The sequence below is a fragment of the Salvelinus fontinalis genome, chromosome 10, assembly GCF_029448725.1.
Source record: "Salvelinus fontinalis isolate EN_2023a chromosome 10, ASM2944872v1, whole genome shotgun sequence".
NCBI lineage: Eukaryota > Metazoa > Chordata > Actinopteri > Salmoniformes > Salmonidae > Salvelinus > Salvelinus fontinalis.
In genome coordinates this window covers 29,166,539-29,181,282 of record NC_074674.1, presented here as the reverse complement: position 1 = coordinate 29,181,282, position 14,744 = coordinate 29,166,539, and the positions used below count along the sequence as shown (strand labels likewise).

Genomic DNA, 14,744 nt, shown 5'->3' with positions numbered 1-14,744 from the left:
TTAAAGCGCTGCAAACGGGAAGCAAAAGCTGTTGCACTTTTTCCAGTGTCCAATGAGAAGACAGTTTTAGCAAGATCCTCTCTGATCCAACCAATCAAAACCGAGAGACCAGAGCACATCTTTAGGTTCCATTGGTGTCAATGACGGAGGCAAGAGTTTGGCAGATAATGTGCTGTTTTTATTTAATTTTAAAAATGCCTAGGTTTTTAGCTGAAGAGGGTTAATGTCATCTTCCACAGATGACCCAGGTTCAAGCCCATTGACCATATAGATAATGTGCCTCCTTCTGTAAATGGTGGACTGAGCTATAGCCCTAGGTCACAGAGATCACTGTGCATGAGGCTATGCAGGATACATGTCTAAAGTGTTGATGGTAAACTGTTAGTATGGGAGATAGTTCTAAATACAAAAAGTTCACAAACTGACTAATGTCTTTCAAATTGGGGTTCTTAATGAAATCTGATATGATATTGTAACTCTGCAGAGGGGTACATGTTTGCTGAGAATCTGCATTATGCAGTTATGTCCATAGACTTACATATTATAACTAATGTAATAGGATATCTTTGGTTATATCTGACCGATGAACCTTTGGTGAGCAGGACAGGAAATATTGTTTAACATGATTGGGAAACAAGACAGCAGCAGACAGACAAACATTCTAACAAACAGTTCATGACAGAAGACGTACGAGACCAATGATATGTGATGGTGTCTGCTAATTTATTACAAAACACAAAGCACCTACAATATTTATATCGACCTCTTGTTTCCTGCAGTGTAGCATTTGTCTTCACAGTGATTTAATTATGAACATTTTGTTTAGACAGTCACATCAAATTAACCATTGTAGCTTACTGAAAAACAATACAAACACAGACATTCACAGCCATTAGACTTAAACCCACACAAAAAATTAAACGAGTATCAACAAACATCAGCAAATTGAGTGAAAAATAGAATTTAATATTTTAAATACAGTATTTTTTTAAATACAAATATTGATTAGAATTTTTCCATATTATAAGCTTTAGTACTACTATTAATTATTTTTATTACTGTTGATGTTTAATTTACATTATGTGACTATACAAGGAAATGTGAAACTGAGTTTTGGTAATTTCTTGTATTGCTCATTTACGTCAATGTACACAAACATACTAACAACTAGCAATGACTTTACATCCTCTACATTGTGATAGTCTAAATCCCCCCCCCACCAACCGTACCTATATATGACAGACAAAGTGGCATTACATATTTCGTATCTCTATGAAAACACTACCTTTGTATTATTATATTAGAGTTAATATTGACACAAACATTAACTTTATTAAACTGTACACATTTTTTTAATTCAGTCTTTGAGAAACAAAATACAAAAATTATGATAGAACACATAACAAATCAGACAGCAAGATATAGTACAGAGTTGAAACAATTGTCGCCTGGTGTTACTTTTTAATTTAAAAACCTGAATTACAATAATGGAGCCACAAATGGTCATCAAACGCAAACATCCACAGCCACGAAGAAACATCCACAGCCACGAAGAAAATAACTAAATCTCGAACATTTGTTTGGGAGTTTCCAGACTGCAAAATCTCCTCTCACAACTAGGTGGGGTAATTGAGAGGAGAGTATGTTAATTCAACATGGTTGAATTAACATACTAAAGAACATGGGTTTTCTTCAATGCATTATCAGAAGAAAAAATCTATTTCAGTAATGAATTTGAAACACATAACATTCACAACATTCACAATGGATTGCCTTATTCAGGTATTTCAGTACCAAACTTTCAGAGTTTAACAGTCTTATTTTAGTACCAAACTTTCCAAGCTTAACAATCTAAACTCAAGATTAAAATCCTTTAGAAAAAAACAGATACTCAAGTATGAATTTCAATTAACAGTGGCAATTAGTTGAATCTATCCCATCATTCATGTCAGGGACTACCACATTTACTGGATTCAGCTCTCATGGGCTTTTTTGCCATGCGCTAAAGTTCTCAACAGTGAAAATACACAGTCATAACTTATTTATAGTAATACAGCACCCAACATGTATGGTTTAGAGTCTACATCATACATGTTGGGTGCTGTATTACTAGAAATGTTATGACATTGTAGACTGAATTAGCATTTTGCTGCTCTGATTGATTTACAATCAAATTCTTCCTCAACAAGTGGCCAAAAGACCAACAGTCCAGGCCCTTTACATTTTGCAATTTCTGGTAGCTTACAGACACTGTAGCTTACAGAAACTGTAAGAGCTCTGAATAGATACATGTATATTACCAATCAAGCCCATAAAACAGAGTAAACAGACAAATAGAAACTATGAGAATGATTAAAAGGAGGGTCTCAGTCAGAGTGGCTGTAGATTCCCATATGAGGCTGAATGTGTTGCATTTCATGTTGCTCTAAACCCCATTTGGGCACTATTAGGCTTGCAGTTCAAAGGTCATACACAGTACGAAGACCTCCAGGTCAAAACAACATAAGTCCCTTTTTTCAGTCTTTCAGCGGCTGCAAGAGGAGAAGCAAACTGTTCCGCTGAAACGACACCTCATATATATATATATATATAAAAAACTGTTTAAATTCCTAATTTTAGCCCCAAACCAATTTGATCACTAATAATGGCAGTCAGTTAATCAAACTAATGGTTTTAAACAGCACATTCCATCTGAATCAGAGGGGTTGGAGAGGACCAGTGAAGAGATCTGGAGAATCAAGCATCCAATGAAAACATGCTCAGGAGCCATTGTAGTTCCCCTCTGACCCAATCTTCTTTATTCACTCTGTTATGGCCAGGCTGACCAAGAAAGTAGAACAGTTGCTTTTTCCCCTGATCTTGCCGCTTCAGTGTGGTGCCAACACTGCAAAATGACAGCGCACCTTCTCTCTCTCACATACACTCACACAAAGGCTTGAGCATAATTCATTTTTTTGTATGCCTATTGGGACTACTTACAGTATAAATAAAATCAAACAACTTCCAAGTACAGCGACACTTCAACACTTTGTTGACAATCATCATATTCCCTTTTCTTGGACTAATAACCATTTGCACAGCCTTTTATAAGCTGTTTTTCCACACCCACCCTGCCACCTAGGCCTATACGTATAGCCAGTCATTGCCTAACCAGTTACCACTATTATTTTATTTTGTCTGCAACTTTTTTGTATGTAAAGTATTGTATTGCTTTAAAAATATTGCAAGTAATTCCTATGAGTAAATTGTAAGACTGTGCATCTGTGCATGTAGACTAACCTACTACTCTTATGGGTGCATGTTGGTCTGACCCTATACTGCAGTCTTTGTAAATGGTTGTTTCTTTGCCTGGTATTTTAGTATGGCTTTGTGTGGAGGGAGATATTGCATTTTTCACAATCAAGACTCAGCCACAAGGTTACAGTCTGGTCTTAGATATCTAACTGCAGTCCTTCAGTAGTTTCTGATGTGAAGCTTACCCACTGGGCACACACACTGGTTGAAATTACATTGAACCAACATGGAATAGACATTGAATTGACGTCTGTGCCCAGTGCTACAAATGAAAAACCTTAGTGATACTGGAAATCTAATATGATTCTGACAATCAAACTGACTATGTCTTGGACTCTTTCAATGAAGTTTGGCAGTCAGGTATTAAGGAGTTAAACTCCACCATCAACCTCCACTGAGGGCATCTACAACATGTTTCTCCATTTTTTTTAACACCATTTTGAATCTCTGAAGAGGCCAGAGATTATCTCCACATTCTTCATGGTCAAAATCTAAGACAAACCTCTCTGTTCACAGCAGCCAGCCATTCACTCTGCAGATTGCCCGTCTCTCATCGTGCCCTTGCATCCGCTCTCCTTGGCTTCTCCTCATCCTCCCTTCTCTCTAGGGCGAGTCCATCATGGCTTCCAGCATCTCTAGGAAGAGTTTGTGCATGGGCACGCCGCCTCGGGTCTTGATGCTGTAGAAGGTGGTGAGGGCGCGACCAGCTGTCTGGCGGAGGAGGGGGAGGGTGAGGAGGAGGCGCCCCACCCGCTGGGGGTCCTCGGGATGTCGCTGGCACTCCATCTCCAACAGGGTCTGGTGGAGGAGGTCCCTCAGCTTCTGCACCGCCTCCATGTCCTCTATGTACACAGAGTCTGGCACGGGAGAGGGGGAGCATGATCAGACTGTATATCAGTGGGGGAAGAGGGTGTTTTTTTCTAAATGATTTATTTTATCTTTTGGAGAGATGGTTTTGTAAGATTGTGTTTGTCAGAAATTACGGATGATTAAGGAACAGAACACACCAGTCCAGACTAATGACCATCTTTGTATTTGCATAACAAATAGTGCCTTTGTGGGTTAAGCAGACCGTGGGGGTGAATCTTCTGTTTACAGTAATTGTCTGTCAGTCCCTCAGGGCTGAAGTTATTTTCATCAACAATCTCCTCAAAAATGGAGACTATGACACAGATCTTTACTAATCTGTCTTCTCTGATTTCTTGAGTTGTATTTTCTTTTAAATAAACAGTTGGACATAAACTGTTGCTTAACGAAACTGAAAGTGGAAAAGTGCTTCAAATAAAGCATGTCGTCATATTAGCAACTAATTGTACATATGGAGGGTTCGGTATTTCAGTCTCACCTACTGCTTTCATCACATTTTCATGTTGTGACACTCCACATAATGCTGATTGTAAAGGTATTCTAGGATTATACTTTTGTATAGCTAGTTTACCGGAGTTGGTGAGTGCGATGGCTTTGAGCATGACAAACTCCTCCCGGTCCAGCTGCAGGGAGCGGAAGCGTCGGGCCAGCTGGCTGATGGCTGCGTTGAGCTCTGTCAGTCCAGCCACGCGGGACATCTCCTCGTCAAGGACAAAGTCCTCAGCGAACACTACCTCATCCTCACAGCCCAGGGAGCGGAAGGCCACACCCAGCACCAGCACCTCCAACCATACGGACTGCAGCACCGACATCTGGTCTGCCAGCGACAGCGACAGGAAGCCTACAGGGGGGGACAGGGTAGACTGACTGATCAATCACTAGGCAAAAAGCTGATACAACGAGACAGCATTCTAGTCCCTGATCATGGCATAGTGAACCACTGCAGGGCTACTGATAAGAGTTGAGGGCTAGTTCCCACTAACTTATTTCACCTTACTTTCCATACTTTCCGACATTCTCTTCCCATGCCGATCTCCCTCCCCACCAATCCCTCTTCCCTGCCCCCCTTACCGGGGATGTGTTTGGCCCAGCCGATGATGACGACCAGTTCGCGGTCGGCGAGGTCACAGAGGGTGGTGAGTGTGCGCTGAGCCGTATCAGGCTGCAGGGGGTCAGGCATGGCAAACAGTTTCTCTGGCTCTGCCACCAGGAGGTGGGACACGATGATGTTGGAGGAGCCTGGGTCACGCACACGAACAGAAAGCAAAGGTCATGGCACAACTGATGTTACATTTAACATAAAACAAAGAACAAAGGCACTATGTTAATCTAAACTCATCCTTATGTGGAAATAGTTCCATGATGTTACAGAAATGAAGGGTCTCTGGAAAAACAGACTGCACAGTTAAGAATGTTTCTTAACAAACTCTGAAAATGTCTCCTGAACAATCTCCTACCTTTTTCCCCTTCCTTCCTAAGCGGTAGAGGGGTACTCTGGTAGGTCGCATTCTCCACCTCTGGACGCCTTTTATACTTCTGTCTCCCTCCTCTGACCCGGTCCAGACGGACTCCTGCAACACACAACACCACGACAATGAATAGAAAGTGATTACGAGAGTGAGAGAGAGAAAAAGAGACAAACAAACTCCCTTTGTTTGGGGAAGTATGGAGATTAAAAAAAGGCAGATCTTAATCAAATAACTACTTTCCACACTGCATCAAACAGTGTCTCCAGACCAGACCAGTCCAGACCACCAGTTAAGGGCTCTGGGTCATACACTCACCCTCTTTCAGCATGCCTACTTTAAGGCACTTGGTGAAGCGGCACGCCTGGCAAGCCTTTCTGCGCCTCTTGGTGATCTCACATTCGTTTGACGCCGGACAGCTATATTCAATGTTACCTTAGGTAAGGCAAGGAGGTGAAAAGAAGGACAGAGAGAAGGAGAATAAACAAACAATAGCGATATGAGACTTCTGTCAAAGCAATCAAGGTCTATCCCATTTCATTCATTATACTGGATTGCAAAAACGCACAAGACACACACTTAACTTCACCCACACACACACATCCTTACCCTGGATGGTTCTCTTGAAGAAGGCCTTGCAGGCTTCACACGAGGCTACACCGTAGTGGTAGCCAGATCCTACATCTCCACACACTAAACACAGTCTCTTGGGAAGTGTGCTCAGGGCATACTTGCACCGCCCTCCTCCGCTACCTGTGGATCCCTCCTCCGCCCCATCACCACCCTCCTCCTTGAAGTGGCACCGCAGGGCCGGTGTGTACAGAGGGGGTGAGTAGCGCCCAACCCCGTCTCCTCTTGTCCCACCTCCACCACTCTGGGAGGAGTCTGAGGAGGCTCCCCCTGGGCTGGCCCGGCCCCCACCACCTCCCTCTGGACTGCTGGGCTCTGCCTTGATGTACAGGTCTGACCGACGCTCCCTTGAAGACATGATCACTGCAGACAGAGGGGAGAAAGATAGGGGGTGTGAGACAGAGGTATCAGACTGTCACACATCAATTTCTGAGTCACCTTTTCATTACATGTTAGTATCAATACACCCCTCCAGACAACCAGGACCATCATCAATCCTAAGGAGACAACATAAAAATAATCAAAGCTGTTCCCTCAATGCTGAATTATATTACTCGCTTGACATCTGACAAGTCACGGCGAAGACACCTTTGGGTTGACTGACAAGCATCAACAGAGAGCTGCAAAGACTGAACATAATACACACTGCAATATGCCTCCTTTTCCCTTATTAAAAGCAAAAACAAACTGTAGGCTTTCACAGTGTTGGATTCGAGGTTAAACTTGGAACACTGTTATACTCAGAAGTATAGGAACATTAGTTACAAAAGAGACATGAGGGGTGCCATAACGAAGCTTGGGAGGGGCTGAGCGCAGGGAAAACAATCGCATGTGACAGTACTGATAAGGGGAGAAACCGTTGAAGGCTCATATCACTTAGTTCCCTGCTTAGCAAGAATGATGCAATGTTTAGCGATAATGAGGAGACTCCACCCAAAGTGGGGTATGAATACCACCACGGGGGAAGCCATGCCTTTGTCTGAATTACAACTGATCTGGACTCTTTGGTTTGATAAAAAATCATGATGAATCCTGCCGACAACGCCAACTGTTAGGTTCTAATTTTCAGAGTAAATAACTCACGGACACTAGAAAAGCTTAACCAAGTTGAATTCTTCCCAAAGGGTCGATTCAGCTGTAATTCAGACAAAGACATGGCTTCTCCCGTGGTGGTATTCATACCCCACTTTGGGTGGAGTCACCTCCTTATCGCTAAACATTGCATCATTCTTGCTAGGCGATGGGAGGAAAAACAACGACAGTTACATATCGTAATATTAATTTGGACAATATTACATTGGAGTCAAAGTATGTTAGCTAGAGCTGGTTGGCTGCATCTGCGACAAAACTCTGGTATTTTTCCTAATTTAGATTGTTCTCCATCTTCTTTTTAAATAGTGAGCCAACATGTTTTCAACACTTTTATTTCAATGACTGATCAAAACTAATGTTCTCATGCTCTCATGCTCTCAGCAGTAGACATATTTGGAACATGAAATCGCAATATTGAATCGCAATAAATATAGAATCGTGGAAATCGCAATACATATCGTATCGGCACCTAAGTATTGTGATATCGTATCGTGGGGTCCCTGGCGATTCCCAGCCCTACTGCAGTGTGGGTACCTATTGCCTCATAAATATGCAACAACTAGTAGCCTATAAGACAAATGGCTGCACACCAGCAGAGAATAATTTGACATAACAATAATGGGATATTTTGAATTACGAGAGAGAGAGAGAAATAGGCGAGCGAGATGGAGACAGAGAAGGGGAAGGGAGAGCGTGTTCAAGCATGCATGCGTGTGAGAGTACCTTATGTACCGTATTTGAGTGCTAAAATGCTAAGGGATGTGAGAGAGACCATAATCCCAGCTCCAACCTACTCTGACCTCTCCAGATTAGGGTCATTAATCCAGAGCAGAGTAGCAGCAATCCCTTAACCCCATAAGGAATCCCAGTAAGGAGATGGACGACACTCCCAACACTCTCCATTATGACGCACTGAACCTACAAACAGCATTAGAGACAGTTGTGCATGGCCGATTATCACTCAATCATCTGAACAACTGAAGAAAGAGAACACTTTCAAAATGCAATGCAAAAATGTTACTTAAAGAGATTCTGGGATTGTGACAGCACACAGACAGGGATTGTGTAAAACGGGGATCCTGTCTCTGAACTCTACACTGTAGGCCACTGGTCCTACCCTTCTCCTCCTTTCCACAGATCAGCAGGAGGTGTTGCAATGTGGGCCAATGTACTTTGGTTGGTCCAGTGGCCAAATGCTTCTCACACACCATTCACTATGGCCTGTAATCTTTACGCCTTTACGTAACACGTCAATTATGACATTACTACCCTGGCCCCAACCCCACCTCTCTACTATTTGTAACAGGAGTTACAGTCCAACTGCAAAGGAGGGAGAGACACAGGCACAGATGCTTTCTAGTAAAATATATCCATGCCAAGAATTTCACACCCTGTTCTAGCTCCCATCTTTGGCATAGGTGACCATTTATTATTTGTGAAGCTATTCAATAATTACAATGTTCTGATAATGATGATCCCAACAGGTAAATAATACTCTCATGACTTTTAAGAAATTAACATATTCAAGAGTGATAAAATGAAGTGGTAAAACAGAGATTTCAATTATCTGACAATGATCTGACAAATGCTGAGGTCTTCACGCCTATTTGTCAGAATGAGCCTTCACAATATAATCTGTCACCCTCGCTGAACTCAAACTCGAGAGACAACCGGAAGAAGCCCCCGCAATATTCAATAAAATGTGCAGTGCATGTGAGTTAGCTAGCTAGCTGTGTTAGCAGCTATGCATTTACTAAATATTTTTTTGTGTACTTTAATTCGGGCAAAGCCATTCGTGGGACGGTGAGAGGCAGGTTGGTCAGGTAAAGGAAAAGGTGTAGATAATAAGAAAAGGAATGCCACGTCCCTATTATTTTTCTTGACTTTATAAGGAATTTAGCTAGCTAGCTAACGTTAGACAGTATCACAGTTAGCCGTTATAGCAAGTGAAGTTCCATGTGTGGCGTTTGCACATTCTTAGATATAATGAGCTAGCCTTCCAGCTAATATTCCCTATCTAGATCTGTGTTGGATGTTCAGTTATCTAGCTGAATTTAAAACGTATATTTAGATAACTAGCTAGGTAATCCCAAATTGAAGTCCTAAAGAAAATATACTAGTAACGTTACTATAGCTAGCTAACGTTAGCAATCAATGTGTATTGTTGGCTTTCCTCATCAGGTGACATTAACTTACCTCTAGACAGCTAGCTATCTCCCTCAATGTAGCTTTAGTTCCCCAAGTATTTGCTTTCCCTCGGCGATATTATCACGCAGATTTGTGTTGTTGAGGCTACACAACTTAGCTAACATGTTATAACGCGTCTAAAACGTGTCATGATCCTCAAACGTGTCGAAATCGAATGTTGGTTTTCAGACAGGAGGAGATGGGAAGTCTGATGCATAATAGGAAGTAGTCAACGTAATAGTCATTCAATGAAAGACTGAGACAAGGGTGACTGTCTACCCCAGCCTTAGTGTCATAGCTAAAAGTCTTTATAAAAAGCAAACACATCATAAATAACAACTTTAATTTGACAAATAATGGCAACTTTTTGATCTGCGAAATCATTAAACTCTTCAAACTTTTATCAAGCATATCCTCCACAGGCTGAGTGTAAGTAGTCCTACACTTTGTCAGTGCTTAAAGTCAATCAGTTTGACCATATCTTAAAATAGTTTCAGCAAACTTCACAACCACATGAATAGATCAGATCACTATTGAACATCCATAATTACTGGTGGTTCAGATTTGATTGAAAGATATAGAAGACAAAGCAATTACCTGTGTTGCTGTGCTGCAGTAAAGCCGTATTCGTCTCCTCTCCTGGTAAACCCACTCACTTTTTATTTTATTGGTTTAGAATTGTGGCTATGGTCTGGGTAGAACAGTCTGATTATCAGGAAACCTAAGAGGGAAGACAAAACATTTCTGATTTCTTCTCAGGTCATGTATTTTTATGTGCATGTTCAAGATTATGTCATAGGACAGGGACAAAACACATTTCATATTGGTCTCCCAATTGTTACTTTATCTAAATCTTAACCTCTCCCCACACACACACATACATGTGTACATACAGTATGTACAGTACACCAAACATAATGGTTGCTTTAACCAACATAAGCCCGAAGATGTTGATATATTTTCTTGTTATAAGGCTCAATCATATTTTAAGCACTCTGTCTAAGGTTTTCAAGCTTATTGGGGTATGGAAATGTATAGCCAACAAAACGTGTGTGTGTGTGAGAGAGAGATTTACAGAGATTTGTCAAGGCTTTGTAAAACTACTAAACTACTCCCTATCTCTAAACCAAATTGCATCAAATGACTGAGTGACTGTCTATCATACACTGTGTCCTGTTATTTTCATCAACACCATTTGGTAGAAATTGCTGACAGAGGGGGAAACCATTTCTTTGTCTTTCTCACAGGCACAATTTAGATCATTGCAGTCACTTTTCTCATTCCCACACAAGCACACATACACACGTTTCTGCACACTACACCCAACCACCCCTCCCCCAACTCTCCCTCTGTGACACATTCCAAAGGTCAAAGTCACAGGAAAGCTTGAAGGACAGATAGAGTAACTGCAATTCGGCCTCACTCAGACACAAGCACACAGAAAATGTTTAAGTTGGATGAATGTTTTAAGAATGGGGGACAAAAAAATATTGGAAGAAATGTTAGGGGATAAGATGACTAATTGGTATGTTATAGGGGGAAAGTGAAAAGAATCTCTGATTTACATGCCTATGTATAAAATAATGCATAATTATTCATATACATTTTCCTATTTTAGGTTGAAAATACAGCACCATAACTATTGTTCACATGCATCACAAATAGTTTAACCTGAAGTGAAGCTCAAAAACTGACAGACAAATGAGAGTCTAAAACTGTTTCTAGATAGTGTCATCTTTTTACTAACACAATTTCTGCACGATGATAGGCACCATCTTCTACAACATCTAGCACATTATAAAAAAAGGCTTTGAATGACCATCATGATGAGCTCGGTGCCAAGAAAATCTATCTTGACAATTGACACTTCAAACTCAACAGTAAAAGCATCAACAAAAGACCCAATTCTGTCTACTTCCTTTGTCTGATACCAGTATTTGTTTTTAGTTAACTATCTCTGTAAATGTTCCTTATCTCAGGTTAAGAACTGTTAGAGCACAATTGGTGTTTCTGTGTAAAGAACTGAGGATATCTAAAGTTTAATTTGAAAGCTTTGCATGCAGCACTGTGGAGAGACAGTGAGAGCAGCAGAGGTGACCTTGCCAACTGATCTCAGACCGGTGAAAGGTTAATTGCAAAACTGGATTATGGCTTCTTAAGATCAGGAATCTCAATCCTGGTCCTGGAGGGTCATAGTTTGCACAGGTTATTCCATTGGGAGACTATTCACCTGCATTCTGATGATGAAATGTACTAACTGAACAGCAGTTGAGAAACTGGACTGTGTGAGTGTTTAAACTGAGTTCATAAAGCATAAAAGTCTCTTTAAATTATGGTTGTCACTCAGCATGCCATCAAAGACTATTGGTCAGGCCTTTACCTGGAGAGATAAGAGTGGCAGGTAGCCTAGCGGTTAAACACTTTTGGCCAGTAACCGGAAGGTTGCTGGTTTGAATCTCTGAGCCGACTACATCAAAAATCTGTTGATGTGGCCTTGAGTAATACACCTAACCCTAATTGCTCCTGTAAATCACTCTGAATGAGTGTCTGTCTGCTAAATGGTAAATATATATATATGTACAATGTATGACTTAACTGTGGTAGCCAAAGTCCAGAAACAAGAACTAGTCCACTGCAGACCAAATGCTACAGTAAGGATAATTTATTTGGATCTATTTCATACCAATCTGTTTGGATTAATAAATGCCTGCAATCTGTTTGGATTAATAAAAGCCTATATGAAAATGTGTAGGTAACTACATTGCGCTGATGAGTGAGGGTAAAGCTATAGCTTGATGTAGGTTAGAGGGGATTGACCTAACTCTTTGGGTCAGTCATGATGTCCCAGTGACACAACACACATGCCAAAGCATTCGGTATCTTATTATTACAGCAACTCACCATTACAATTATCGTTCGTGCGTCCCCCTTCAATAACGTGGTCATGCAAAGTTAATCAGCTGCAGAATAGAGAGGAACCGCGCGTGCAAATGATTCAGACGGAATACAGACTACAATAGGCCTATATTTTGACAGATTTACAATGTTGACCATTATCAAGCACTTACTTGTATTTGTGTGAACATCGCAGGAAAGAGGTCTCAAACCAGGCAGTACTGTAGCTACGGAAGCCACAGAGAACTCCACTACAAGCCACGGTTATACTCACCGGGTTTTCGACATTGCCACAAGAGTGTATGCAGCTCGTGGCCAAAATAATAGCCTATAACGTTTATTTATGTTTAAATTGTAGGATCTGAGTTGCGATCAGTCGTCGTAGCGCAAATTCTTTCTAAAATGATTGCTTGAAAATAGAAACTGCTGCGACAATGTATCAAGGGACACAGCGTCGAAAAACTGATTGCAGCTGATAAAAAATGGTCAACCAAATGTGGTATTTAATCCATAGGCTATTCTCTTATCAGGCCTGGTCCTGCATATTGATGTTACTGGAGGTTGTAGATTATCCTCGCTGCTACAACTGAGGTTTTAGTTACGTATAGCCTATCCCTTGTCCATTCTCCTCCCTCTCTCAATTTGCGTCTGCGGTGTCTCCGTTACGTCCGTGCGCGCCCTCCAATCCAGCCTCGTTCCATCAGCGTCATCTGCGTTGCAACAATGAAAAAATGACCTACTGTAGTCTAGCGTCTGCCTGTAGCCTCACTGTTTTAGATTTTATACATCGCATATAGAGAAAAAAACCTGTCGTGATCATTACCTATGGTATGTAGATCATGCTCACTACCAACATACAGAAAGCGCAGTAAGAGTGCCTGGTTTATTATTGCATCGAATAGGCTATGTGCTGCCTCTAAACTCCAATGCCAATCAGTAATATGCCATAATTCGTTTTACAGGTTCATGGATTTCAATCATTTACAGTAGACCCTGCCTATTATAAATAGTTGGACCAATAATAGGTGATCTTTATTACATTTTTTATTTGAGCAGGAAGGCCAATTAAGTTAGGCCTACTAACTTCCATAAAGGCTGCTTTTTGGATTGCTTATGCAGTTTGATAATTTGTTGGTCTAGGCCTAGTCTACTTCATTTCAGAAACAGCTATATGATTATGCAATCCAAATTTGATTATGCAATCCAAATAGCTTCACAATATAAATTCTGCACTATTTCCTAGTCCTGTCATACCTGAGTTCCTAATTAACAATAACCAGTTAATTATGGGCCAATTTGCAAAATACATTCTATTCGTACATGTCTGTAATGCGATGGAATTCATGTCCCCCAATGGATCAAACGACACCATAGTAAACATAGCTTTAGATGGCATGGAAAATGTTTGCAACCGAGCTCAGTCGACTCGGTCTTGTGACTCTGACCCGGCTCACTGCGCTACGTAGGCAACACTCGTCAGCTGGTACGCGGAGTTTTGGATCGATGCCAAGGAAGTGGGGGTCAGTGGACGACTGCAACGAGATGAGAAGAGGAAAAACCGAAGTCTAGAATCCGCTTGTTAACTTGACTATAACAGCTGGCATCGATAGAGGAAGGGAGAGGGGTGCGCATGCAGTGCTATGGAGAGGAGCTCGTGCAATGCTATAGCAGTCATGGAAAAGAGCCGACAACCCATTTCCCCTGTCCGCGGAAAATTCATTTTAAAACACAGAACAGTTGGCAACTGGAATTATCTAAGTAGTATATTTGTTAAAATAGCTTAGCATGAGGAAGACCACATGCAGTAGTCTCCTATAATAGAAATATGTTCCAGTAAATATTCTTTAATCAAACCCATCAATCATAAAATAATTAGCTTATAATAATGTATTGTATGTTCATGTGTTAGACCTATGATGTCTGAGAATATTTTCAGAGATTGGAGACTGATGGCAGTGTTCCCGGTGTCATTGAGAAAAACATCGACCTTGAATTGAAGGTCATACACGGATTCCGCATGCGCTGCATTTCAAACGGTTTGCATGTTGCTGCAGTCAGCTTCCACACCAGCTCCACACGCATTATCCCCTATTGCAAAAACGGCATTTCACATACACTATATTCTGGGCTTTTGGTAGGTTTAGGAGCTTGAAATGAATGTTTTTATTTATTATTGTTAATTAAGTTGTTAGAGCGTAAGATGCCTTGCCCAGTCCTTTAAACACTCTTCTTTTGAGGAGTCACGTGAAGCATTGTACGACTTTAGAATAGGTATGGACGAATGTGCAGTATGTCAAAGGAGGCCATGGCCTG

The 14,744-nt window shown here is 41.1% G+C and overlaps 1 protein-coding gene across 3 annotated transcripts; it reads right to left on the bottom strand.

Moving 5' to 3' along the window:
• Positions 1–704: 704 nt before the first annotated feature.
• LOC129863950 (steroid hormone receptor ERR1-like) lies at positions 705–13,117 on the bottom strand. 3 transcript variants are annotated; one of them, XM_055936417.1, is made up of 9 exons: positions 12,605–13,117; positions 12,438–12,496; positions 10,134–10,257; positions 6,237–6,620; positions 5,946–6,062; positions 5,619–5,732; positions 5,233–5,400; positions 4,733–5,002; positions 705–4,151 (listed from the first exon to the last, which is right to left on the bottom strand). In XM_055936417.1, exons 4-9 carry the CDS (start codon positions 6,613–6,615, stop codon positions 3,898–3,900), a joined length of 1,302 nt encoding a protein of 433 aa, XP_055792392.1. In that variant the 5' UTR covers positions 6,616–6,620; positions 10,134–10,257; positions 12,438–12,496; positions 12,605–13,117; the 3' UTR covers positions 705–3,897. The 3 variants fall into 3 exon arrangements, with proteins under 3 accessions (XP_055792392.1, XP_055792390.1, XP_055792393.1); XM_055936415.1 differs by lacking the exon at positions 12,438–12,496; XM_055936418.1 differs by lacking the exons at positions 10,134–10,257; positions 12,438–12,496; positions 12,605–13,117 and adding an exon at positions 9,546–9,825.
• Positions 13,118–14,744: the final 1,627 nt, after the last annotated feature.